Here is a 25,715-nt window from a genome sequence, read left to right on the forward strand (position 1 = left end):
ATCTTATCTCCTACTATTTTGTTCTTGTTCACTGTACTCTAGCCACACTGGCCATGTGATTCCTCAAGAAGTCAAGGCACACTCCAACCTCAGGGCCTTTTACTAACCATTATGCATGCCTGGAGTACTCATCCCCACCACCCACCAACCCCAACACCACCACTCCCTCCCCTGCAGCCATAGTATCATGACTCCTGCCTTCTAGAGCACTTTGCCTGTTATCACTCTAGTCTTCTTGGACTATTTATTTATTTATCTATTGCTGCACCTCCAGGCATGTGGGATCTTAGTTCCCTGCTGCTGCTGCTGCTGCTGCTAAGTTGCTTCAGTAGTATCCGACTCTGTGCGACCCCATAGACGGCAGCCCACCAGGCTCTGACCAGGGATCAAAAGTGGGCTCCCTGTATTGGAAGGCAGAGTCTTAACCACTGGACCACCAATTTAAAGCAGTGCAAGCACCTTTACTCCAAGGCCTCTCTCACAGTCTTCCCTGCATTATTTTTTTCCCTGGCACTCATCATCATTTGACTTACTTCTCATTGACTTTACTTGTTTTAAGCTGCACATGGGGAGGAATCTGTTTCTCATGAACACTGCTATCTCCCTAGGATAGTGCCTGGCAGTCATTTGTTGAATGAATAAGAAACCCGAATGCCCAATAAACAGAAGGAAAAAATGCCCAAACTCACTGGTAATCAATAAAATATAAACAAAAATGAGATACTATTTCACAGTTAAACATTATCAATTTTTGTCAAAGATGTGGACAACAAAACAAGTTCTTGGTGTTGGAGGCAACACACAGCCACACAAGTATTTTAGAAAGCCATTAGGCAATATGAAGAACAGCTAAGCAACTATATGCAAATAAACATTAAAAAAAAAAAAAAAAAAAAAAGAGCAGCTGTAAGACAGCAGTCCTCAGATTCAACAATTTCACTTCTGGTGTATATAAAAAAAATTATCAAGGATGCTCAAACTGGCATAATTTGTAAAAGTAAAAAATTTGTAAGAGCAACAATTTGTAAAAGTAAAAACTGTTCATCAGTAGGGGAATACCATATTTTACTTGTCTATTTCCCATTGATGAACACTGGGCTTCCCTGACAGTTCAGTTGGTAAAGAATCCACCTGCAATGCAGGGGACCCCAGTTCGATTCCTGGGTCAGGAAGATCCCCTGGAGAAGGGATAGGCTATCCACTCCAGTACCCTGGCCTAGAGAATTCTATGGACTGTAGATAGTCCCTGTGGTCCCAAAGAGTTGGACATGACTAAGCGACTTTCACTTTCACTTCATATGATGAAAACCATTCATCAGCTAAAAGAACGAGGCAAATCTCTGAGTTTTAACATGGATATATCTAGAAAGCAAAATGTGCAGTGTTTCAGAATGTTATTTAACATATATAATTTACATAAAGGAAAAATAAAATCTTCTACACAAACTACATCTATGTATGTACATATAGTTTATATTATAAACTAAAAATAAAAATACGGACTAGATATACACCAAATTTACTTCTAAGAAAAAAGGGAAGAAAACAGGGACTGAGAAAGAAACATGTGGAATTTCAAATTTGTCTTTGACATTTTTCTCAAAAACATGGTAGATAATGTTAACACTTATTCATTTGGAGTAGTGGATATATGGGTGTTTATTATACCATTATTTCTAATTTTCTACATTAGAATTTTCATGAGTAAATCAGATACATAAAACTGCTAACTTTATTAAGTCTTTAACATTTATAGTACACAACTACATATCTAAACAAGAAAAATAAAAAGAACTTCTATTATATTGCCTTCTGCTCACTCATTTTATACTGCATTATCTGAGACCATTTACAAATTATTTATGTTGGCCTTCAAAAGCAGGTTTGTACTTAGAGCAAATAAAGAAAAGTCAACAGAAAAAAAAAAATGTATGCATTGTAACAGTTATGTTAATAGAAACCTTTAATAGTCAAAATGCAACATATAGATTGAATTACCATTTTTATTTTTAATTGGAGGATAATTATAATATTGTGATGATTTCTGCCATACATCAACATGAATCAGTCACAGTCACAGGTATACGTATATCCCCTCCCTCTTAGACCTCCCTCCCCATCCCACCACTCCAGGTTGTCACAGAGCACTGGCTTTAGGAATATAGCAAATTCCCACTGTCTATTTTACATATGCTAATATATATGTTTCAGTGCTACTCTCTTAAATCATCTCACCCTCTCCTTCCCGCAATGAATTACTATTTAAAAAAAAACTTAGAGATTCAAATTTCTTTTTCTATAATAATCAGAAAGAATGACCCATAAACCCTGTTAGCTGAGAAACTGCCTGAATTTTTCCTTTTTAATAGTCATTACTGATGACAGAAATTTAAGAACAAATTAGACAAGAAGGAAAGCTATCATGGAATTTAGGATAAAGAACTTCTTCCTTTCAAAAATTAGTTGAAACTACTGTTTAATCAAAATCACAAGAAAAATCGAAGATTTCTAATGCAAATAAATTAAACAAGAGAATATTTTCTTAACACTACTAACATAAAATTTACCTTAATGTGCTGTTAATTGCTCCCAGTTTACTAGCTTGCTCACAGTCTTCTAATTCTTTGGTATTATTTGCCACTTTCGAGTACTGAAAGGAAGTTCATAAGTAAGTTTAGTGATAATTATTACCTTTATTTCATTTTCCATTGGCAGAAGAGTCAATTTGTCAATGATAATATATACTAAATATAGATACATCCTATCATCAAAATCCCTAACACAGAGAAGAAAATACAAATGAAAATATGTCACAAATTTCCACCTAATAAGTAAGCAAAGACATTAAAAATGTAGCAATTTGCATTGGTATGTTGGTGATGATGTGAACTGAGAAGACTCTCTTGTAAAAGTAACTGAATATTTACATAGAGCTGCAAATATGAATAAATCCTTGAGCCAGCAGTCCTACTGCTGAATCTATATCCAGAGCAACGTTTAAAAACAAGAATCACTCTAGAAAGTTATTTGGTACTCTCTCATAATGTTGAGATAGGCATACCCTTTGGCCCAGCAATCTTACTTCTAAATATAGACCTAAAGAAACTCTTACATATGTGCACAATTCGACGAAAGACAAAGATGCCAGTGCGTCATTGTTTGTAATAGCAAAAACCTGAAAACAATTGAAATGTCTATCAACAGAGGAATGGCTAGTCACACAATTATACAAATATCTATACAACTGAGTATTTTACAGCTATTAAAATTAACAAAATCTACATATATCAGCAGAGACAAATGTTAAAAGCCAATACTGAGTAAAACTATTAAGCAAAAAATGTTTTTAACTTGAAGAAACACAAAATATAAATTTATTTTAAAGTTTTAAAAATTTCAAGTAAAAGTTCTATATATTACTTGTAGATACATGTATAATACAACATAAAAAGTATCACAGAAGGATACACGACAACTTCAGCAAAGTGGCTAGCTCTAAGGAGGCAGGAAATATTATTATATAATGGGACTGGGACAGAGTTCAGAAGGAATTTCAATTATCTTTATACTATTTATTTTAGCTCTGAAACAAAAATACATAAAAAAGGGTGAGTACAAAAGACTGCAAACAGTAGAGAGTATAAGAACAAAATGGAGAGCAAATGCATTAGGAAGCAGAGAGACAGGGTATGATTATCTTGTTGAAAAAGAAGAGTAAAATCACATGCCTGATAAAACACCTGCTGATTAGGGAAACTGACACTGTAGTTATGTTTCATAGTTCTTCTAGAAGTTCTAAAAACAGAACTAAAGTATTTCAAAAGAAGCTATATAATTTAATTGTAAGAATATATTATACCTCATGACTTGCTACAAAATTAGGGATTTGGGATTTTCAGGCAAAAACGTGTCCATTCTCAGCTAACCATATTATGGTTCTCTTTTGCAACCACATCAAACAGTAAGGGGCAAGTTTCACTACGTAAAGCAGAAATATTTAATGAAGAAAAGTGACTTACCTTATTAGAATTCCCAGCTTTAATTCCAACTGGAATTTTACTCTTAAAAGAACAACAATAAAAATTTAGAAAATGATCTTTATATTTCTTGAGATTTTTTTCACAAATTATTAATGACATTATCCTAATTCAAAGACTGTTTTAGTCCACGAGGAGAAAATATACATTCATTCAAATATTATTTTCACACTACCTCTTGAGATGAAAGGTAAAGAACTACCCCAATGTACAGGCTTATAAATCACAGTACAGAAAACTGAAAGACAAAGGTTGTCATAATCAGCTCTAATAACTCTCAATGCAGTAAATAATAGTTTATATAATTTTTAGGTTCAAAAAGACCCTAGCAAAATCACTTTTTCCATAAACTTTCTTTCCACAGAAACAACTTTTTAAAAATTCAAAATTATTTGAAATTTATTATGTTCAATTAAAAGTTTTGCTCAAAGTTGACATTTAAAATTTAGATAATTTTGAATTAATACTAAAAAGCAAGTTCTTTGACAGAACTGTGGTTGGCAAGGGGGAGGGTGTGGGAGAGGGAAGGACTGGGAGTTTGGGGTTAGGAGATACAAACTACTGTATGTAGGATGCGTAAACAACAAGGCCCTACTGTACAGCACAGGGAACTAAATTCAGCATCCTGTGGAAAAAAAAAAATGGGAAAAAATATAAAAAAGTATTATAACTGAGTAACTTTGCTATACAGCAGAAATTATCAACATTGTGGACATGACGTAATGTCTAAACAACAAAATCAACCACACTTCAATAATTTTTTTTAAAGAGTAAGCTCTTTGGTTCATGATTAACCTAAGGTTTACCAATGTAAGAACTGCATCAGTTCTTACTATATACAGTAAGAAGTGTATATAGGTCTATCTTTTCTGTAAAACCAATAATTTATCTCAAGCATAAATAAATCTATGAATTATTACAACTGGTTTATCAAACACAATCTTAAATAAAAATCATATCTGAAAGCAGTCTCGGGTTGATCCTCGGATCATACCAGGGGACTGATTTCCAACATCTGAATCTATGGATTATCAAATTAATAGCAAATTACCTATTAAAACTTTTTCATGTTTCATAGATAAAACTTAATGAAATTTTCAGAATAAATATTTTTCTGTCAGGCTGAAGAATGTAAGTAACAATAATGATAAGAAATTTTTCCCCAATGAACAAAGAGATCATGTAGTTAAAACATTACTTGCTGCCAATATTTTATAATTTCAATGTTTTCTAGCACCACAAACAGAGGGCAGAAGAGAGAAAACTATAAAACTTAAGCCAAATGTAACAGTTACAGTTATAAGACCCTGAATTTAAAGTACGGAATACTTATCAAAAGTGCCCTCTCACTGTTGTCTTCTAACTCACATAATACGGTAAAATAAAAGTGTACTTGCAGCTTTTTAAAAGGTTTGATGCTAGATGCAGTAACTTGTGACTTAAGCGAATCTTAATACAGGCTACTGAGATATATTGGGATAGGCACCACAGATGATACTCATGTATAACATAAAAATCACAAAAGAGAATTATTAAAAGCAATGACAAATGTAAAGCTAATAACTAAAATCAAACATGAAATAAACCTGGCCATTGCCACTAACAATATGAAGCAGTCTGCAAATTACAAAATTAAGTGAGCCTCACGATTAAATTAGACTTCAAATTATAGAATGCAAATTGTAACTCCGTATCATGACAAGTTTGGGTTCAATATGAAATGCCTACTAAATTCTCCCCCAAAGAGAGAGAAATACAAATATCCTCACGTTAATTAAAAGAACCAATATAATGGGATAGTTTTTATCTCCAGAAAGAAATGAAAGAAGATGGCATTGGGAAGGGAAGAGACAAATTTTTAAATACCTGTATTAGATTTCTTACGTTGGGGATTTACATGCAAATGAACACTTTCACTTATTTTGTTAGAAATTTAAGACTACAAGACAGAGAAGGAGAAATACTGTATGACATCCCTTATATGTGGAACCTAAAAAGAAATGATACAAATGAACTTACAAAACAGAAAGACTCACAGACTTAAGAGAACGAACTTATGGGGGATAGGGCGGAGGGAAGAGATAGTCAGGGAGTTTGGGCTGGACATGTACACACTGCTATATTTAAAATGGATAACCAATGAGGACCTACTGTACAGCACATGGAACTCTGTTCAATGTTATGTGGCAGCCTGGATGGGAGGGGTGTTTGGAAGAGAATAGATACATGTATATGTATGGCTGAGTCTCTTCACTGTTCACCTGCAACTATCACACCATTGTTAATTGGGTTTACCCCAGTAAAAAATAAAAGGTTAAAAAAAAATTTAAGACTACAGAGGATAATCCACTGTAGACAATAAGAAACTGATATTTTAACATAAAAACATATACTGTGCAAAGTAACTCTTACAGCTCAGCAGTAAAACGGCAACTCAATTTAAAAATGGGCCAAGTATTTGAACAGACATGCTTTTGATGAATACATACAAATGGCTAATAAGCACCTGAAAAGATACCTGATATCAGGGAAATGCAAATCAAAAGCAAAATGAGATGCCATTTGTAAGGACGGCTAAAATAAAACATAATACAGAGGACTTCCCTGGTGGCACAGTGGATAGCAATCTGCCTGCCAATGAGGCAGACATGGGTTCAATTCCTGGTCCAGGAAGATTCCACATGCTTCCACATGCTGCAGAGCAACTAAGCCCATAGGCCACAACTACTGAGCCTGTGTGCTGCAACCACTGAAGCCCGCACACCTAGAGCCTGTGCTCCACAACAAGAGAAGTCATGGCTTCTAAGCCCATGCACCACAATGAAGAATAGCCCCCACCTGCCGCAACTAGAGAAAGCCCACACCAAAACAAAACAAAACAAGGATAAGACAGCAACAAGTTTTCACAAGTATGTAGAGAAACTGGAACCATCATGCATTGCTAGAGTCCATGTAAAATGATGCAGCCACAATGGTTAACAGTTTGGCAATTCCTCAAGAGTTAAAGTTACTATATGATCTAGCAATTTCACTCCAAAGCATACTTAAGAGAATTGAAAAACATTTGTACACACAAATATCTGTGCCTGGATATTTATTCATTATTCATAGTAGCCAAAAAGTGGAAACACTCCAAATGTCCATCAACTGATAAATAAACAAGATGAGGTATACCCATACAATGGAATATTACTCGGCAATGAGATGAAGTACTGATACACACTATAGCATGGATGGACCTTCAAAACATTATGCTAAGCGAAAGAAACCAGTCACAGATGATCACATACTGTATGATTTTATTTACATGAAGTGTCCATAATAGGCAAATTCATAGAGACAGAATGGATTAGTGGTTTCCAGCAGGAGAGAGTAGGAAACAGGGAAACTCATAGGTAGGGGTTTCTTTCTGGGGCAGTGAAATGTATCACACCTAGATAGTGATGACTGTTGTGCAATTCTGTAATATACTATAATTCACTGAATTGTGACTTTAGAATGAGTTAATTTTATGGTGGGGCAATTATGTCTGAATAAAGCTGTTATTAAAAATCATAATGATAGTAATGATATTAAATTAAAATAATAATTCAAGTCCATATTGACATAAACATACAATAAATAAAGGAAAAGCTCTTTATGCAGTAGAATGTCAACTAATGTAGAAGAAATGGAATCAGAAAAATCACAATTGGACAATCATCATATAAATAATTCAGGCAAGAATCATGAGTGGATGCTAAAACCACAATGGTAAAAATACGATAAAAAACTGGATGTTTTCATAGTTTCAAAAAATGTTTCCCAGTTTATTTCTTCTTATTCCAAGAAGAAATATGGCCCATACAAGCCTAATCATGTAATCATGATGACGTAATTTGCCTCCCAACAGGACACTGAGAAGGACACAACATACCTTCTCTGGTGTACTGTCCAAAGTGCATGACCTGAATGCAATCATTAGAAACGGCCAGAAAAACCCAAAATAAGAGGTAGTCTCAAAATAACTGGTGTATTTTAAGGAAAGGAGGAAGAGAAAAAGGAAAGGAGGAAGGGAAGGGGTTTGTTAAAGAGACAACAAAAGAGAAAAGAACACTGAAGGACTATTCCAGATTAAAGAAGACTAAAGAGATACGACATCCAAATGCAAGGTATGATTCTGGGTCAGAAACTTAGTTGTTGTTGTTGCTATTTCTGTAAAAGCACATTATTAAGTCAGCTGGTGATCTGTGATTAAAGTCTATAGACATTCATATTATATAAATATTAATTTCCTGATTTTGTTAATTACACTATGGTTAATAATCTTGTTTTTAAAGAAATATACACTGAAGTATTTAAGGATAAAAGATCATGTCAGTAACATATCTAAATGGTTCAAAAAATAATAATATTAATATATACATATAGATGGAAGAAGAAAGCAAACTTGATCAACATTTAACATTTGGGGAAATATGGATAAAAAGTATATGGGAATTGTTTGTACTATTCTTGCAACTTTTCTGTAGGTCTGAAATTATTTCAAACTGAAAAGTTAAAACATTTTATTCTTAAAGGAAAACGTAAATAATTTTTTTTTAATTTTCCCTTTAGAAAGGACATTGGTTCAGATGTTTTTTCTGTTTGTAAGGCAAAAACTAGACTGATTTTACGTAATAGAACAAAAAAAGTAAAATGAAAATACAGCTTATAACTAATTACTGTCAAAAGTGAAAGAGAAGTCGCTCAGTCGTGTCCGACTCTTTGCGACCCATATGGACTGTAGCCTGCCAGGCTCCTCCATTCATGGGATTTTCCCGGCAAGAAAATGTCAAAGAGGAATATAATTAATAATGCTAGATGTCAAAAAATAAAGTCTGAAATGTAGCATTCCCCTACTAATAAGTACAGCCCTTTCCCTTCCCAATGTAACGAGACCAAGTGAAGATCTAATTCCAAGCTTTGAATTTCCCAACTTTTTTCACTCTAATTCCCACTCTAAATTTGAGATTTAAGGTCTAGTAGCATTTTCTTTGCCCACGAAACAAGATGCAGATTCAATAAAGCATGAAATAACAGCTAACTGTAGATCCTGTCCTAGAATAGGGCTCCATTTTAGAATCAGACTCTAGTTCTACATCCAGTCACCAACATCACTGGATACATGAGTGTCTTCAAACACATTTTGGTGGCAAGTACAGACTAAATCTTCTATAACCTGGTTAAAAAGAAGAAAGTTGAGGGCATATGAATCTGATGCCAAGTCCAAATGCTCTGACATAAGCCTAAAATGTAGAGTTCATGCTTATCTAAAAGCCCAAGAGAAAGCATTTCTTTTCTTGATTTTTAAAAAATTTATTTTACCTCTGGACAAGGCTCCACATGACAGTCTTTTATTGAACAATGGCCATCTTCTGCCCAGAAAGGACACGGTCGCTTCAGGTTAACCTTGAGAGAAAGAATGAATGAGCATTAGTCAACATGTGTCACAGTCTTACAGGGCTAAGTATCACTGTGCTGGGCACCAGCGACCTGGTGGTGAAAGAAAAGCATCCTACCCTGTGGCATTTGTACAGCTCAGAAGTTAAAACCACTCAAGTTTTTCAGACATCCAAGGTCTAATATAAATTTTTAAAAATAAATGCTATTAGTCCTCTGACACTTCAAAAAGGAATAAAGTCCAAGCACACTGCTCATCTGAAGAACCTGGAAAGCATTACAGGACCACTGTATAATGTCTCCCATCTCCTTACCATCACCCACTGACCAGGTTCTCCCAGGCACCCACTCCCTTAACAGAAGTGCACTGAGCACCCATTCTGCACCAGGCACTGTGTAGGCTCCAGAGACAGAAAAAGCACACCCTCCCTGCAGCGTATAGTCTCCTGGGGGAACCAGGAATCATCTATTTGAGTGCTTACTTAATTACAAATTCTGGTAGGTGCTACAAAGGAAAATCCAGAGTTCTGTGATGGAAAATATCAGAGCTGTGGCTGGAAGCATCTGAGGAGGAGGTGGTGTTTTAGTTGGTAGAAATGTGTGTATGGAAAGGTAACAGGACTGGGATGGTTCTGGGAATTGAGAAGCTGACTTAGTTTCACTGACTTTTAGAGGGGAAGGCAGGGAGTCGCTGGAGAAGGAAATGGCAACCCACTCCAGTGTTCTTGCCTGGAGAATGCCAGGGACGGGGGAGCCTGGTGGGCTGCCGTCTCTGGGGTCGCACAGAGTCGGACACGACTGAAGCGACTTAGCAGCAGCAGCAGCAGCAGGGAGTGGCAGGGAATGAGGGAGAGATAGGCAAGACCATGCAGGACATTTCAGCAGGGACAAACTCTGGTTTTCATATTCTAAACCTAACAGGAAGGCATTAATTCAATAGTACCTCCACATGGATTGCCCAAGCCCAAAATCAAAGCTTTATTTTTACTTCCTCCCTTTCCTTTATCCCCTGCAAACAATTCATCGTTCACTTCTCACCATCTCTTCTGTCACCACCTACTCCTGCCCCGACTACTGCAAGTCTTCCGGCATCTACTGCTATCTAGTCTCTAACACAGTAGCTACAATCAGCTCTTTAAAACACAATTCAGAGCATACCAAGCCCTGCTCAAAACCGTCCCACAGCTTCCCATCACCTTAAATCCACAGGCCCTCCATCGCCTGGCTTCCTACCACCTCTCTGACCTGTCTCCTCCCACAGACCTCCAGGCACAATGGCCTTCTGGCTGGGAACACACCAAGTTCCTTCCTGTCTCAGGGCCTTTTCAGTGGCTCCTCCAGATCTTTTATGGCTCAATCCCCTCAGGTCTTTCAGTTTAGTTCAGTCACTCAGTCATGTCTGACTCTGGTTCTCTCAAAGATCACCTCAGCAGAGACCTTTCTGACCAGACTCTCTAAAGTAATGCCCAGTAAGCACCCTACACGCTGTATCATTATAGCATTTATCACTACCTGAATATTATCTACTTATTGTCTGACCCCTCACTGTAAGGATGGGGATTTTGCCTGGTTCATTATTTTACCCCAGTATCTACAATACATAATAGACACCTCAATAAAATAAACATGAGGTGAGGTAAGCCATACCCAAATTTACAGAGGAAGAGGCAAAAACAGGTAGAAACTGGCAACACGAAGAGAAAGTGGTCAACTCTGCCTATGGGATGTCAGGAGGGCCTCCAAGGTAACAGGTAAAATGGCTATGACTAGAAGTTTCCTAGAGAAAGAGATTTCTAGGCAGAGGCATCAGGATGTCTGAAGGTAAAGAAGCTTAAAATCACCTGGCACCCTTGGAAACTGCAAGTGCCCCTGAGCTCCTGGCTTGCAAATCTAGCTCCTCCCTGACACCTCCACAGGACAGGCACAGACATCTCAAATGTACTAAGACACCCTAAACTGTGCTCTTCCCTGTAGTAATTCTTGCCATCTCAGTAAATACCAACTCCCTTATTCTAGTTCTTCAGGCCAAAAGCCTGGATCACCCTAACTCTCTCTCACCCCACAAAGATATCTCTGAAAATCAGGTCAGTTCAAAATACAAGTCCAATTCAATGGCTGAGAGCCCCTCCCACGGGCTGATTCCCTAGTTTCCTGACCCTTGTTCGCCCGCCTCCTCCTGCTGTTCCTCAAATACATGAAGCACACCATGGTCCCTGAGCCTTGACCCTTGTTATTTAGCTAGTCACAAGGCTTGCTTTCTCATTCCCTTGAGGGTTCCTCCAATGGCACCTTCTCAGTTTGCTGTTTTAAGTTGCTACGTTTTAGGCTAATCTGTTACACAGTGATAGATAATTAATACAAAATGCAAGGAGTAGGCTGTGCACACACTGCAACAGGCTGCTCAAGTTACTCTTCAGGAAGAAAGGGCCTCTACCCCAGCCCTGGAAACGCTGCAGGCAGCCAACCTTGGCTAATGAGAACCACTTTGCTCAGTGTTACTACATCCAATGACTGGTGTAAGGAAATAAAGGGCTAGACATCCCCCTGAAGTGGGGACAGCTCTGGTTGTACTATCTTAAGAACTCCCCACTAGGGGTTTCCCTGGTGACTCAGTGGTAAAGGACGCACCTGATAATACAGGAGACACAGGTTCAATCCCTGGTCTAGGAAGATCCCACATGCCTCAGAGCAGCTAAGCCGGTGCGCCACAACTATTAAGCTTGAGTGCTAGAGCTCGGGAGCTGAAACTGCTGAGTCCACAGCCACAACTACTGAAGCCCAAGCTCCAGAGAAGAGCACCAAGAGAAGCCACCACAAGGAGAAACCTGAGCACTGCAACTGGAGAGCAGCCCCCATTCACTGCAACTAGAGAAAAGCCCTCACAGCAATGAAGACCCAACACAGCCAAAATGAAATAAATAAATTCAAAAAATTAAGAACTCCCCCAAAAGTGTCACCTGAGGTCACAGCTTTATTTCCCCCTTTGCCCAGTCCTGATGTCTCCCTTCCTTTTCCTTCTCAAGAGCTGCCCCTAATTAACCTCTTGGACACTAAACACAGTCTCAGAGTCAGCTACCCAGGAACTTAACCTGTGACAACTTGTCCAGCTCCAGAAAAATAAATTACTGCTATTTTGGGGGATCACATTAAATTTATATATTAACTCTGGGGCTTCCCAGGTGGCTCAGTGGTAGGAAATCTGCCTACCAATGCAAGAGACACAGGGTTGATCCCTGGGTCAGGAAGATCCCCTGGAGAAGGAAATGGCAATCCACCCCAGTATTGTTATCTGGAGAATTTCAGAGACAGAGAAGCCTGGTGGGTTACAGTTCATGGGGTTGCAAAAAGTCAGACACAATTTAAGGACTGAACCACAACTTGGGAGAGAGGTAACATCATTATGCTACAAAAGACATCTGCCCATTTGTTTGAGCCTACTTTTGTGTCTTGAAGAAGTGTTTTGAAGCTTTCTTCTTTTAGAAATAATAACTATTTTTTGATAGATTTATTCCTGTATATTTTATCTTTTTTGCTAATGTAAATGGGGATCTCTTCTCCATTATATCTTATAACATTGTTCGTATTTATGAACATATTGATTTTTCAATATTAAATTTATAACCTGCTATCTTAATGCATTTTTTATTATTTGTGTGCAATTTATTATTTAGAGTTTTCTAGGTCTACTTTTGTCATTTATACATGGAGATAGCTTTATTTATTCTTTTAAGAATTTTATGCCTCTAGTTGCTTTTTCTTGTTCAACTCTATTGGCCAAAATGATCCAATATTAAATGACACAGTAGGTGCTATTTCAACATCTACTGGATTAGGGCATGGCAACCTGCTCCAGTATTCTTGCCTGGAGAATCCCATGGACAGAGAAGCCTGGCAGGCTACAGTCCATGGGGTCACAAACAGTTGGACATGCCTGAGTGACTAAGCACAACACACACACACACACACACACACACACACACACACACACACACACTATTTCATCTAAGGGTCCAGTATTAAAGGAAACAAGAGGTTTCCTCTCAGCATGGTTCTTGATTTAAGGGAGAATTCTTCTAGTGTTTCCCCACAAGTAAGATGCTGGCAATGCTGCTTGAAATTATCATGGTAAAGAATTATGAAAAGTGAAAGTGAAAGTCAGTCACACAGTCGTGTCCAACTCTTTGCAATTCCATGGACTGTAGCCCTCCAGGCTCCTCTGTCCATGGAATCCTCCAGGCAAGAGTACTGGAGTGGGTTGCCATTTCCTTCTCCAGGAAGAATTATGGATACTTCCTTATCACCATTTTAAAAAATCAGTATGTGTACTGAATCTTGTTGAAGACCTAAAAGTCTCATCTTTACATTCCTGGAATAAAATCTACTTGGTCATGATATATTTTTTTGGTAACACACTCAAAACTTAGGCATGAAATCAATATTTGATTTCACTGTTACTGTCACACCTTACATTCAATCCATCAAAAAAGTCTGCTGTGTTACCTTTTACATATGACACCAAGTGGATCATTTTTCACCTCTTCCAACTCTATCATCTTATTCTACATCCACATCACCTTTCATTTGAACTACTGCAACAGCCTCAGAAATCGTTTCTCCATTTCCTGTCTCCCACCCTTATTGTCTCTTTTGCACAAATTCCTCTAATAGCTTCTTATCACACTTTATGTGACAATATGGCCCTCCAGTTTTTTTTAAGTAATTGTTTAATTCTCAAATTTTGATTTAAATGCTTAGATGAAAGCACAGTTTTATTTTTATTTTTTGGCCACACTGTGCAGCATGCAGGATCTTAGTTCCTGACGAGGGATTAAACCCATGCCCTTGGCAGTGAGAGCAGGGAATCCCAACTACTGCACCACCAAGGGAATTTCCTAACTTTTTTTCTTTTTAAATCAGGCCCCTGACTTTAGGGGAAATGCTTTCAATTTTTCACCACTGAGGATAATGTTTGCTGTGGGTTTGTCATATATAGCTTTTATTATGTTGAGGTATGTTCCTTCTATTCCTACTTTCTGGAGGGTTTTTATCATAAATGGATATTGAATTTTGTCAAAGGCTTTCTCTGCATCTATTGAGATAATCATATGGTTTTTATTTTTCAATTTGTTAATGTGGTGTATTACATTGATTGATTTGCAGATATTGAAGAATCCTAGCATCCCTGGGATAAAGCCCACTTGGTCATGATGTATGATCTTTTTAATATGTTGTTGGATTCTGTTTGCTAGAATTTTGTTAAAGATTTTTGCATCTATGTTCATCAGTGATATTGGCCTGTAGTTTTCTCTTTTTTGTGGGATCTTTGTCAGGTTTTGGTATTAGGGTGATGGTGGCCTCATAGAATGAGTTTGGAAGTTTACCTTCCTCTGCAATTTTCTGGAAGGTTTTGAGTAGGATAGGTGTTAGTTCTTCCCTAAATTTTTGGTGGAATTCAGCTGTGAAGCCATCTGATCCTGGGCTTTTGTTTGTTGGAAGATTTCTGATTACAGTTTCAATTTCTGTGCTTGTGAGGGGTCTGTTAAAATTTTCTGTTTCTTCCTGATTCAATTTTGGAAAGTTGTACTTTTTTAAGAATTTGTCCATTTCTTCCAAGTTGTCTATTTTATTTGCATATAGTTGCTGATAATAGTCTCTTATGATCCTTTGTATTTCTGTGTTGTCTGTTGTGATCTCTCCATTTTCATTTCTAATTTTGTTGATTTGATTTTTCTCCCTTTGTTTCTTGATGAGTCTGGCTAATGGTTTGTCAATTTTATTTATCTTCTCAAAGAACCAACTTTTGGTTTTGTTGATTTTTGCTATGGTCTCTTTTGTTTCTTTTGCATTTATTTCTGCACTAATTTTTAAGATTTCTTTCCTTCTACTAACCCTAGGGTTCATAATTTCTTCCTTTTCAAGTTGCTTTAGGTGTAGAGTTAGGTTATTTATTTGACTTTTTTCTTGTTTCTTGAGGTAAGCCTGTATGGCTATGAACCTTCCCCTTAGTACTGCTTTTACAGTGTCCCACTAGAGCTAATCAATGAATAAAGTTGCAGGATATAAAATTAACACATAGAAATCCCTTGCATACCTATACACTAACAATGAGAAAACAAAAAGAGAAATTAAGGAAACAATTCCATTCACCATTGCAACAAAAAGAATAAAATACTTAGGAAAAGACCTATATATAGAAAACTATAAAACACTGGTGAAAGAAATCGAAGAGGACACAAATAGATGGAGAAATATACCATGTTCATGAATCAGAAGAATCAATATAGTGAAAATGAGTATACTACCCAAAGCAATCTATAGATTCAATGCAATCCCTATCAAGCTACCAATGGTATTTTTCACAGAGCTAGAACAAATAATTTCACAATTTGTATGGAAATACAAAAAACCTCGAATAGCCAAAGCAATCTTGAGAAAGAAGAATGGAACTGGAGGAATCAACCTGCCTGACTTCAGGCCCTACTACAAAGCCACAGTCATCAAGACAGTATGGTACTGGCACAAAGACAGAAATATAGATCAATGGAACAAAATAGAAAGCCCAGAGATAAATCACACACCTATGGACACCTTTTCTTTGACAAAGGAGGCAAGAATATACAATGGAGAAAAGACAATCTCTTTAACAAGTGGTGCTGGGAAAACTGGTCAACCACTTGTAAAAGAATGAAACTAGAACACTTTCTAACACCATACACAAAAATAAACTCACAATGGATTAAAGATCTAAACATAAGACTAGAAACTATAAAACTCCTAGAGGAAAACATAGGCAAAACACTCTCCGACATAAACCACAGCAGGATCCTCTATGACCCACCTCCCAGAATATTGGAAATAAAAGCAAAAATAAACAAATGGGACCTAATTAAAATTAAAAGCTTCTGCACAACAAAGGAAACTATAAGAAAGGTGAAAAGACAGCCTTCAGAATGGGAGAAAATAATAGCAAATGAAGCAATGGACAAAGAATTAATCTCAAAAATATACAAGCAACTCCTGTAGCTTAATTCCAGAAAAATAAAAGACCCACTCAAAAAGTGGGCCAAAGAATTAAACAGACATTTCTCCAAAGAAGACATACAGATGGCTAACAAACACATGAAAAGATGCTCAACATCACTCATTATCAGAGAAATGCAAATCAAAACCACAATGAGGTATCATTTCACTCCAGTCAGAATGGCTGTGATCCAAAGGTCTACAAGCAATAAATGCTGGAGAGGGTGTGGAGAAAAGGCAACCCTCTTACACTGTTGGTGGGAATGCAAACTAGTACAGCCACTATGGAGAACAGTGTGGAGATTCCTTAAAAAACTGGAAGTAGAACTGCCATATGATCCAGCAATCCCACTGCTGGGCATACACACTGAGGAAACCAGAATTGAAAGAGACACATGTGCCCCAATGTTCATCGCAGCACTGTTTATAACAGCCAGGACATGGAAGCAACCTAGATGTCCATCAGCAGATGGATAGATAAGAAAGCTGTGGTACATATACACAATGGAATATTACTCAGCCGTTAAAAAGAAAACATTTGAATCCGTTCTAATGAGGTGGATGAAACTGCAGCCTATTATACAGAGTGAAGTAATCCAGAAAGAAAAACACCAATAGAGTATACTAACGCATATATATGGAATTTAGAAAGAAGGTAACAATAACCCTGTATGTGAGACAGCAAAAGAGACACAGATATATTGAATAGTCTTTTGGACTCTGTGAGAGAGGGCGAGGGCGGGATGATATGGGAGAAACATGTAAAATAACATATGCATGTAAATAACATATGCATGTAAATAACATATGTGAAACGAATTGCCAGTCCAGGTTTGATGCATGATACAGGGTGCTTGGGGCTGGTGCACAGGATGACCCAGAGGAATGGGATGGGGAGGGAGGTGGGAGCAGGGTTCGGGATGGGGAACACATGTACACTCGTGGCAGATTCAAGTCAATGTATGGCAAAACCAGTACAATATTGTAAAGTAAAATTAATTAATTAAAATAAATAAATAAATCAGGCCCCTAACTACCTCTCCTATTTTCCCTCTCATTCACTTTTGTCCAGCTATACTGGTTTTCAAACACCCTGTGCCTCTATACCTGTAGTTCTACTCCCCTTCCCCAAAATGTTCTTTCTCCAGATCTTGTCATGGTTTACTCTTTCACCTTAGGTAGGTCTTTGCTCAAATGGTGCAGCCAAAAATGTCTTCCTTTCCTGACCACCTTCTGTAAAACAGGGCTATCTACCTTCCCCACCTCTATTACTTCTCTTACTTTGCTTTATTTTTCTCCATAACATTTACATTTTCACAGGAAATTATATTTTATTTTTTACTTGTTCAAGGTTTGTCTTTCTAATCACAATAAAAAGTTACATAAGTTTGGAGGTTTTGTTTTATTCACTATTGTATCCACAGCACCTAGAATACACTCTGCTACAAATTAATTTGATAAATATTTGGTAAATAAAAGAATGGAATGGATAGTAGAAGACAGAAAATATAAATACCAGCTACAGCAGCCAACTGATCAGCTCTCAGAGGTTAGGCTCTTTTTTCTACTTGTATTTCCTTGCTAGATGAATCAAAACTATATATGTGTGTTTAAAATTAACCTCTTCTCTTAGCTTTCCTGTTTTTGTTTTTTGTTTTTAATTCATACGTTGACAGAATTCGAAGAGTCAGTTCAGTTACTCAGTCATGTCCGACTCTTTGCAACTCCATGAATCACAGCACGCCAGGCCTCCCTGTCCATCACCAACTCCCGGAGTTCACTCAGACTCACGTCCATCGAGTCAGTGATGCTATTCAGCCATCTCATCCTCTGTCGTCCCCTTCTCCTCCTGCCCCCAATCCCTCTCAACATCAGAGTCTTTTCCAAGAGTCAACGCTTCGCATGAGGTGGCCAAAGTACTGGAGTTTCAGCTTCAGCATCATTCCCTCCAAAGAAATCCCAGGGCTGATCTCCTTCAGAATGGACTGGTTGGATCTCCTTGCAGTCCAAGGGACTCTCAAGAGTCTTCTCCAACACCACAGTTCAAAAGCATCAATTCTTCAGCACTCAGCCTTTTTCACAGTCCAACTCTCACATCCATACATGACCACTGGAAAAACCATAGCCTTGACTAGATGGACCTTTGTTGGCAAAGTAATGTCTCTGCTTTTGAATATGCTATCTAGGTTGGTCATAACTTTCCTTCCAAGGAGTAAGCGTCTTTTAATTTCATGGCTGCAGTCACCATCTGCAGTGATTTTGAAGCCCAAAAAAATAAAGTCTGACACTGTTTCCACTGTTTCCCCACCTATTTCCCATGAAGTGATGGGACCAGATGGCATGATCTTCGAAGAGTAGATAGCACCCAAACATCTTAGACTTGAAACTAACTGATTAACTAGATCATTACATTACTCTCCTCTGGGAGAGGGTATGAATACATTGTGGTTACATTTAGAGTAATTTCAATATGTTGGTTGGAACATTTTTTAAATCACATGCATAAGGATGAACTGTATGTTGGCTAGCAAGCACACTGTTATTTCTGCCTATTTGAGTTTCATTTTTCTTCCTTCTGTAACATCCCCTAATTTTCCTTTGAGAAACAATTTGCAAATATGCAAATACAAATAGAACTACTAACCAAATTGTCTTTTGGTCAAGGGGTAGGGCTACATAACCCTACCAAGACCAATTTAGACCTTTCCTCCCAGAAATCTGACTCTTGTATAATATAAAAATATGGGGAAATGGTTAATTTAATTCAAAATTTTGGTATCACAAAGAGAATGGCCATTAATCCCTGCTATAATCTCTGTCTCACCTGAAATATGCTTCTTTAGCTTATCTTTCAATTTTGTGAGCTGCCTCACATTTCTCAATAAAACTTCTGTTTTGTTTGTAAGCCAACAAAAGTACCCTACCTTAGGATACGTAAACCATTGTTTCTTTTTTGGAAAATGTGGATGATGTTGACCTAATAGGATTTCAGTGTAACAAACGATTAAATGAGATATTCATCCATGTATTCGAATATTTGAGTGCTTATTATTGACCAGATGGGTGAGGATACAGAAACAGAAAAAACAATTTCAAAAAGGGAGGAGTGGAAGAATGAGGCCACGACACTGTGAATGGAGGTGTGATCTGGCCATTCTGTGAAGGGATGATCTTTGATAGAAGGAACACTTCCTTCACTGTATTAGACTGAACCATACAAAATAGGCAATAGTCAAACTTTCCAACTTCTAAAAGCAACAATTTCATATGGGTAAGCCTAGTAACAGAAAGGAAGCAAGAGAAAGCAGTTATAAATGCAGACAGACATAAATTTAGGACTAGGAATTAGAAGAAGGTATTTTAACCTGTGTGATTTGTATGAAAAATGTCTAAAATATTAGAATAGTTTGCTTAGGCATACATTTCTTTTTGAAATAAGTTTATGGGATCTGCATCTCTAAAGGGTTTTGTATTGAGGAAATATATCCACTTTTTTGTATATTCTTGGTGCTGATGGGAAAAGGGGATGGGTTCCCAAATCTTTAGGTCTCTACTTTGGTATCCTTCTATACAACTTAAAACTTCACAGATAGTATATTCTTTAACCCTCAAAGCTATTTAAAAGACTAAGATAACCTATACAGAAAAAGGATTAAAAAAATCATGCTCAATTTTAAAAATAAACTAAAAATGAAAATCAAAGAAATTATAAACCAATTGAATACTGAGAGCAAGAGTAGAGGCAAAAATGTATAACAGCGGCTTTTAAACCATTGTTCTTTGAATCTGTGTTATTGCCACTGCCTTTAAACTACCACTGGCTATTCTGTGAAGGTCTAGAGTGGGCTATCAGACTTAAGAACCAGTGCTGCAGTCTTACTGCAGTGCTGTTCTGCTTATGTCCTCAGGCTGCTCTATCACTCCTCCAGTGAGCTACCCAACAAATACATTTGTTGGGACTTTGTACCTCACACTGATAGCACACAGCACTGCCAACCGCACAACTTAAAGCCTGGGTAAGTGTGTCTAGATGACAAAACCTAACTCACAAGGGAGGCTGACAAAATAGGTCCCAGGTATTTTCAACGTCTATAGAGGAATGAGTCTTGCGTATGAAACCCAAACTGACCAATGAGAAATTCCCCAAACATAGGAAGGGAGTTCAGATTCGTAATGTTCAAAAAGACTAGCAGGCTTTCACTACAAGAGTTAATACAGTCCAGTGATAAAGGATATACACAGAGTGCTGAGAAGAACAGAAAAGGATTTTCCAAAGAGTTATAAAAGTCACATCTATAGACAGCTATAGAAAAATCTTCAGTACCGATGGAATCAAAAGTTATACCATACCTTGTAATAACGAAAATAGTCTCGTTCTTGCAGCTTTTTTATTTTGGGGAAGATTTTGAAGGTGTTGAAGTTATCGATGCTATCTATGTCACACAAGCAGTCATCCAAGACTCCGGTGACCTAGGGGAAAAAAATACATATATAATAGAAAAGATGTAAATTAATGTTCCAACCTTAGCAAATCTGTACTATTATGTAATAAGATAAATTATGCCCTCAACTTAGCCAGTATTTGCTGATTAAGATACATAACATTTAAAGCTGTCAATTTTTACAATGGTCAGTTAAATAAAAAGCAACAGAAGGATTATATATACCCATTCTAAAGAAATAAACATTCTTGTTCAGTGGTCAAAAAGAAAGGTATTGAATACTCTCACCCTTGTCTAAACATACACAGAATCCAAACAGTCACTGGAATACGAAGGCAACTACTTCCAAGATTAACCTAGAAATCACAGGCTGTAATAATATTGCTGCAGCAACTCTACCTTTCTTTTAGACTCTCATTTATGGAACCCTTTCACGACAGACATGATGCTAAGAGCACTACATATGTTAACACATTTGCCCTTTAAATACCTTATGAAATGGCACTATTCTTCTCACTTTACATAAAAGGAAATTAAGGCTTAGCAAGGTTAAAATAATTTTTTCCAAAGTAGACATAAAACTTAGTCCCAACTCTACTGTATTTTAAATTAAATTATCTTATCAACTACTCAAGGTAATCAAAAAGGAGAAATTGATATTTACAAAGTGAATTCACAGTCGAAAAATTCCACAAAACATTCTGCGGCTAAATTTAAAAATGGTACTCATTAACATGCACAACTAGGATGAATCTTTATGGAATTATGCTAAGTAAAAAAAAAGTCAAACCCAAAAGATGAGATACTACAAGATTTCATTTATATAACATTTTTGAAATAACAAAGTTTAGAAATGGAAAACAGACTACTGGTTGCCAGTGCTTAGGGACTGGAGTAGGGGATGGGAGTTGGAGTGGGGAAGCAAGGAGGTAGGTGTGGCTATAAAGGGACAGAAAGGATTCTTTCAGTGATGACATTTTTCAGTATCCTGACTGCAGTGGTGGACATACAAACTCATACCATGTGATATAAATGTATAGAACTAATCCACAGATACACAAATGAAACAAGTGAAATGAACATACATGATTACATCAATTGTCAGTGCTCTATTTATAATATTACACTATATGCTTACAAAATGTGTGTATGTGCTCAGTCATGTCTGACTTTTTGTGACCCCATGGATTATAGCCCACCAGGCTCCTCTGGTGATTTCATCTTGGGATTTCCTAGGCAAGAATACTAGAGTAGGGTGCCATTTTCTACTCCAGGGGATCTTCCTGACGCAGGGATCAAACCCACATATCTTGCATCTCTTGCATCAGCAGGCAGATTCTTTACCACTGTGCCACCTGGGAAGCTCTTACAAAATGTTACCACCAGGGAAAAACTGGATAAAAGGTAAATGACATTTTTATGTATTATTTCATTCAGAAAACTAAGATCATGGCATCCGGTCCCATCACTTCATGGCAAATAGATGGGGAAACAGTGGAAACAGTGTCAGACTTTATTTTTGGGGGCTCCAAAATCACTGCAGATGGTGATTGCAGCCATGAAATTAAAAGACACTTACTCCTTGGAAGGAAAGTTATGACCAACCTAGATAGCATATTCAAAAGAAGAGACATTACTTTGTCAAGAAAGGTCCATCTAGTCAAGGCTATGGTTTTTCCAGTGGTCATGTATGGATGTGAGAGTTGGACTGTGAAGAAAGCTGAGCGCCAAAGAATTGATGCTTTTGAATTGTGGTGTTGGAGAAGACTCTTGAGAGTCCCTTGGACTGCAAGGAGATCCAACCAGTCCATTCTGAAGGAGATCAGCCTTGGGTGTTCTTTGGAAGGAATGATGCTAAAGCTGAAACTCCAGTACTTTGGCCACCTCGTGCAAAGAGTTGACTCATTGGAAAAGACTCTGATGCTGGGAGGGATTGAGGGCAAGAGGAGAAGGGGACGACAGAGGATGAGATGGCTGAATGGCATCACTGACTCGATGGACGTGAGTCTGAGTGAACTCCGGGAGTTGGTGATGGACAGGGAGGCCTGGCGTGCTGTGATTCATGGGGTTGCAAAGAGTCGGACACAACTGAGTGACTGAACTGAACTCTCACGATTTCATGGAACAAACAATTATTGCAATTAAAACTAAAATTTAAAAACAAAAATGGAATTCAGCCTGTTAAAAGTTATTCATGTGATCCACAGGCATAATATATGCAAACAATGATTTTAAAAATGGAAATTTTCTAGTTGTTTCTGTCTTATGCTTTTTCCCTGGGAGTTTGTAAATGTGTCCCATTCACACTCTAGGCCCCTAAATAATAATAGGGGAAAAAAGGAAACAAAATACACACCAAAAAGCTTTTTAGGCTTTAAAAATACTTTACCCAGTAAGAATGAGTGAGTGCTCATTCTTACAAATTTTTCTTAAATTGTTGACTTTTAGTTAGTAAACTGCAGCATTTACAAACATATTATTTGTGGTAGGGGTTGGAGTAAGGTATACAAAATTACCATGTACTTATTTCTAACTCTTAAGGACTACTACGGAGAAGGCAATGGCACCCCACTCCAGTACTCTTGCCTGGAAAATCCCATGGATGGAAGAGCCTGGTAGGCTGCAGTCCATGGGGTCTTGAAGAGTCGGACATGACTGAGCAACCTCACTTTCACTTTTCACTTTCATGCATTGGAGAAGGAAATGGCAACCCACTCCATTGTTCTTGCCTGGAGAATCCCAGGGACGGGGGAGCCTGGTGGGCTGCCGTCTATGGGGTCACACAGAGTCGGACACGACTGGAGTGACTTAGCAGCAGCAGCAAGGACTACTAAACTACTAAACAAAAACTTTGTGTATAACCAAGTTTTTAAAAATAGAAATTAGATACGAAAAAGGAAAAAAAGGCATCCAGAGTAGAAAGGAAGAAGAAAATTCTATTTGCAGATGATATATACAGAAAATCCTAAAGACTTCATTCACTGAAACAGAACTAATAAATTCAGCAAGTTCTAGGACACAAAATCAATATTTGAAAATAGTGTACAGTGTTTCCATACACTAATAACAGACTATCAAAGAAATTAAGAAATAATTCATTTACAATCAATTACATCAAAAAGAATAAGATAATACCTAGGGAAAAAATAAACCAAGTGGTGAAATGCATATAAACCATAATATATTGATGGAAAATATTGAATAAATGGAAGGCTATTCCATTCTCATGGATTAGAAAAATATTGTTAAAATGTCCTTAGTACTCTAAGCAGGATAAAGACTCAATACATCCCTGTCAAAATTCCAACATCATTTTTACAGAATAGAACAGTCCTAAAGATTTGTATGGAACCATAAAAGACCTAGAATAATCAAAGCAATCATGAAAAAGAACAAAGATGGAGGCATCATGTGCCCCAATTTCAAACTAGATTACAAACCTATAGTCATCAAAACAGTATGATACTGGCAGAAAAACATACACAGAAGAACAAAACAGAATAAAAAGCCCAGAAAGAAGCCCATGACTATATGGTCAATTAATATATGACAACAGAGCCAAGAATATATAATGGGGAGAGGACAGTCTTTTCAACAAACAATGTTGAGGAAACCAAACAGACAGCCACATGCAAAAGAATGAAATTGTACCACTACCTTACAGCATACACATTTGAAATGAACTCAAATGGATCAAAGACTTGAACATAATAAGACCTGATACCATAAAACTACTGGAAGAAAATACAGATTTTAAGCTCCTTGACATCAGTCTTGGTGATGACTTTTTGGATTTGATATCATAATTAAAAGGTAACAAAAGTAAAAATAAACAAGTAGGACTATGTCAAACTAAAAAGCTTCTGTAAAGCAAAGCAAAACCACTAACAAAATGAAGACAACCTATGGAATTGAAGAAAATATTTGCAAATCATATCTAATAAGGGGTTAATATCCAAAATATATAAAGAACTCACACAACTCAATAGCAAAAAAACAATCTGATTAAAAAATGAGCAGAGGAGGCTTCCCTGGTGACTCAGTGGTAAAGAATCCACCTACCAATGCAGGAGGCACTGGTTCAACCCCACTCCGGGAAGATCCCACATGCCAAGGAGCAACGAGGCCCGTGCACCACAACTACGGAACGAAACCGAAAACCCTAGGGCCCATGCCCTTCAACAAGAAAAGTCACTGTGATGAGAAGCCCAGGCACTGCAACTAGAGAAAAGCCTGAGCAGCAATGAAGACCCAGCAAAGCCAAAAATAAATGAATAAATAAAAGTATTTTTAAACAGGAAAATATTTTTATTTAAAGATCTAAATATTTTTCCAAAGAAGACATATGAATGGCCACCAAGTACACAAAAAGGTGCTCAATATCACCAACATCAAGGAAATGAAAATCAAAACTATAATGAGATATCATGTCACACCTGTTAGAATGGTTATTATCAAAAAGACCAGAGTAACAGGTGTTGGTGAGGATGTAGAGAAAAGAAAACCTTTGTGCACTGTTGCTGGACTGTAAACTGGTGCATCCACTATGGAGAAGAGTATGGAGGTTACAGAAAAACTTTAAAATAGAACTACCACAAAATCCAGCAATTTCACTTTTTGGTATTCACCTGAAGAAAACAAATACACTAACTTAAAGATACATGTAGCCCCATGTTCACTGCAGTATTATTTACAATAACCAACTATGGAAGTGACCTAAGAATCAACTGAAGGATGAACAAAGAAGATGTGGGATATATACACAATACACCTAGTAATGGAAAAAAAAACAAAA

General features: G+C 37.2%; 1 protein-coding gene across 8 annotated transcripts in view; it reads right to left on the reverse strand.

Moving 5' to 3' along the window:
- Window positions 1–25,715, reverse strand: part of ERO1B (endoplasmic reticulum oxidoreductase 1 beta) — a 72,221-nt gene that overhangs the window by 35,560 nt on the left and 10,946 nt on the right. For 6 of the 8 annotated variants that reach the window (XM_070782302.1, XM_070782301.1, XM_070782300.1 and 3 more), the window contains exons 2-6: window positions 20,829–20,948; window positions 9,384–9,467; window positions 4,020–4,061; window positions 3,113–3,175; window positions 2,568–2,650 (exon numbers count right to left, since the gene is read on the reverse strand). In XM_070782302.1, the coding sequence (XP_070638403.1) occupies window positions 2,568–2,650; window positions 3,113–3,175; window positions 4,020–4,061; window positions 9,384–9,467; window positions 20,829–20,948 (392 nt within the window). The remainder of the gene's footprint in view (window positions 1–2,567; window positions 2,651–3,112; window positions 3,176–4,019; window positions 4,062–9,383; window positions 9,468–20,828; window positions 20,949–25,715) is intronic. The other 2 variants (XM_070782299.1, XM_070782298.1) reach the window with 1 other exon arrangement.

The sequence above is a fragment of the Bos indicus genome, chromosome 28 (genome assembly GCF_029378745.1).
Source record: "Bos indicus isolate NIAB-ARS_2022 breed Sahiwal x Tharparkar chromosome 28, NIAB-ARS_B.indTharparkar_mat_pri_1.0, whole genome shotgun sequence".
Classification (NCBI taxonomy): Eukaryota; Metazoa; Chordata; class Mammalia; order Artiodactyla; family Bovidae; genus Bos; species Bos indicus.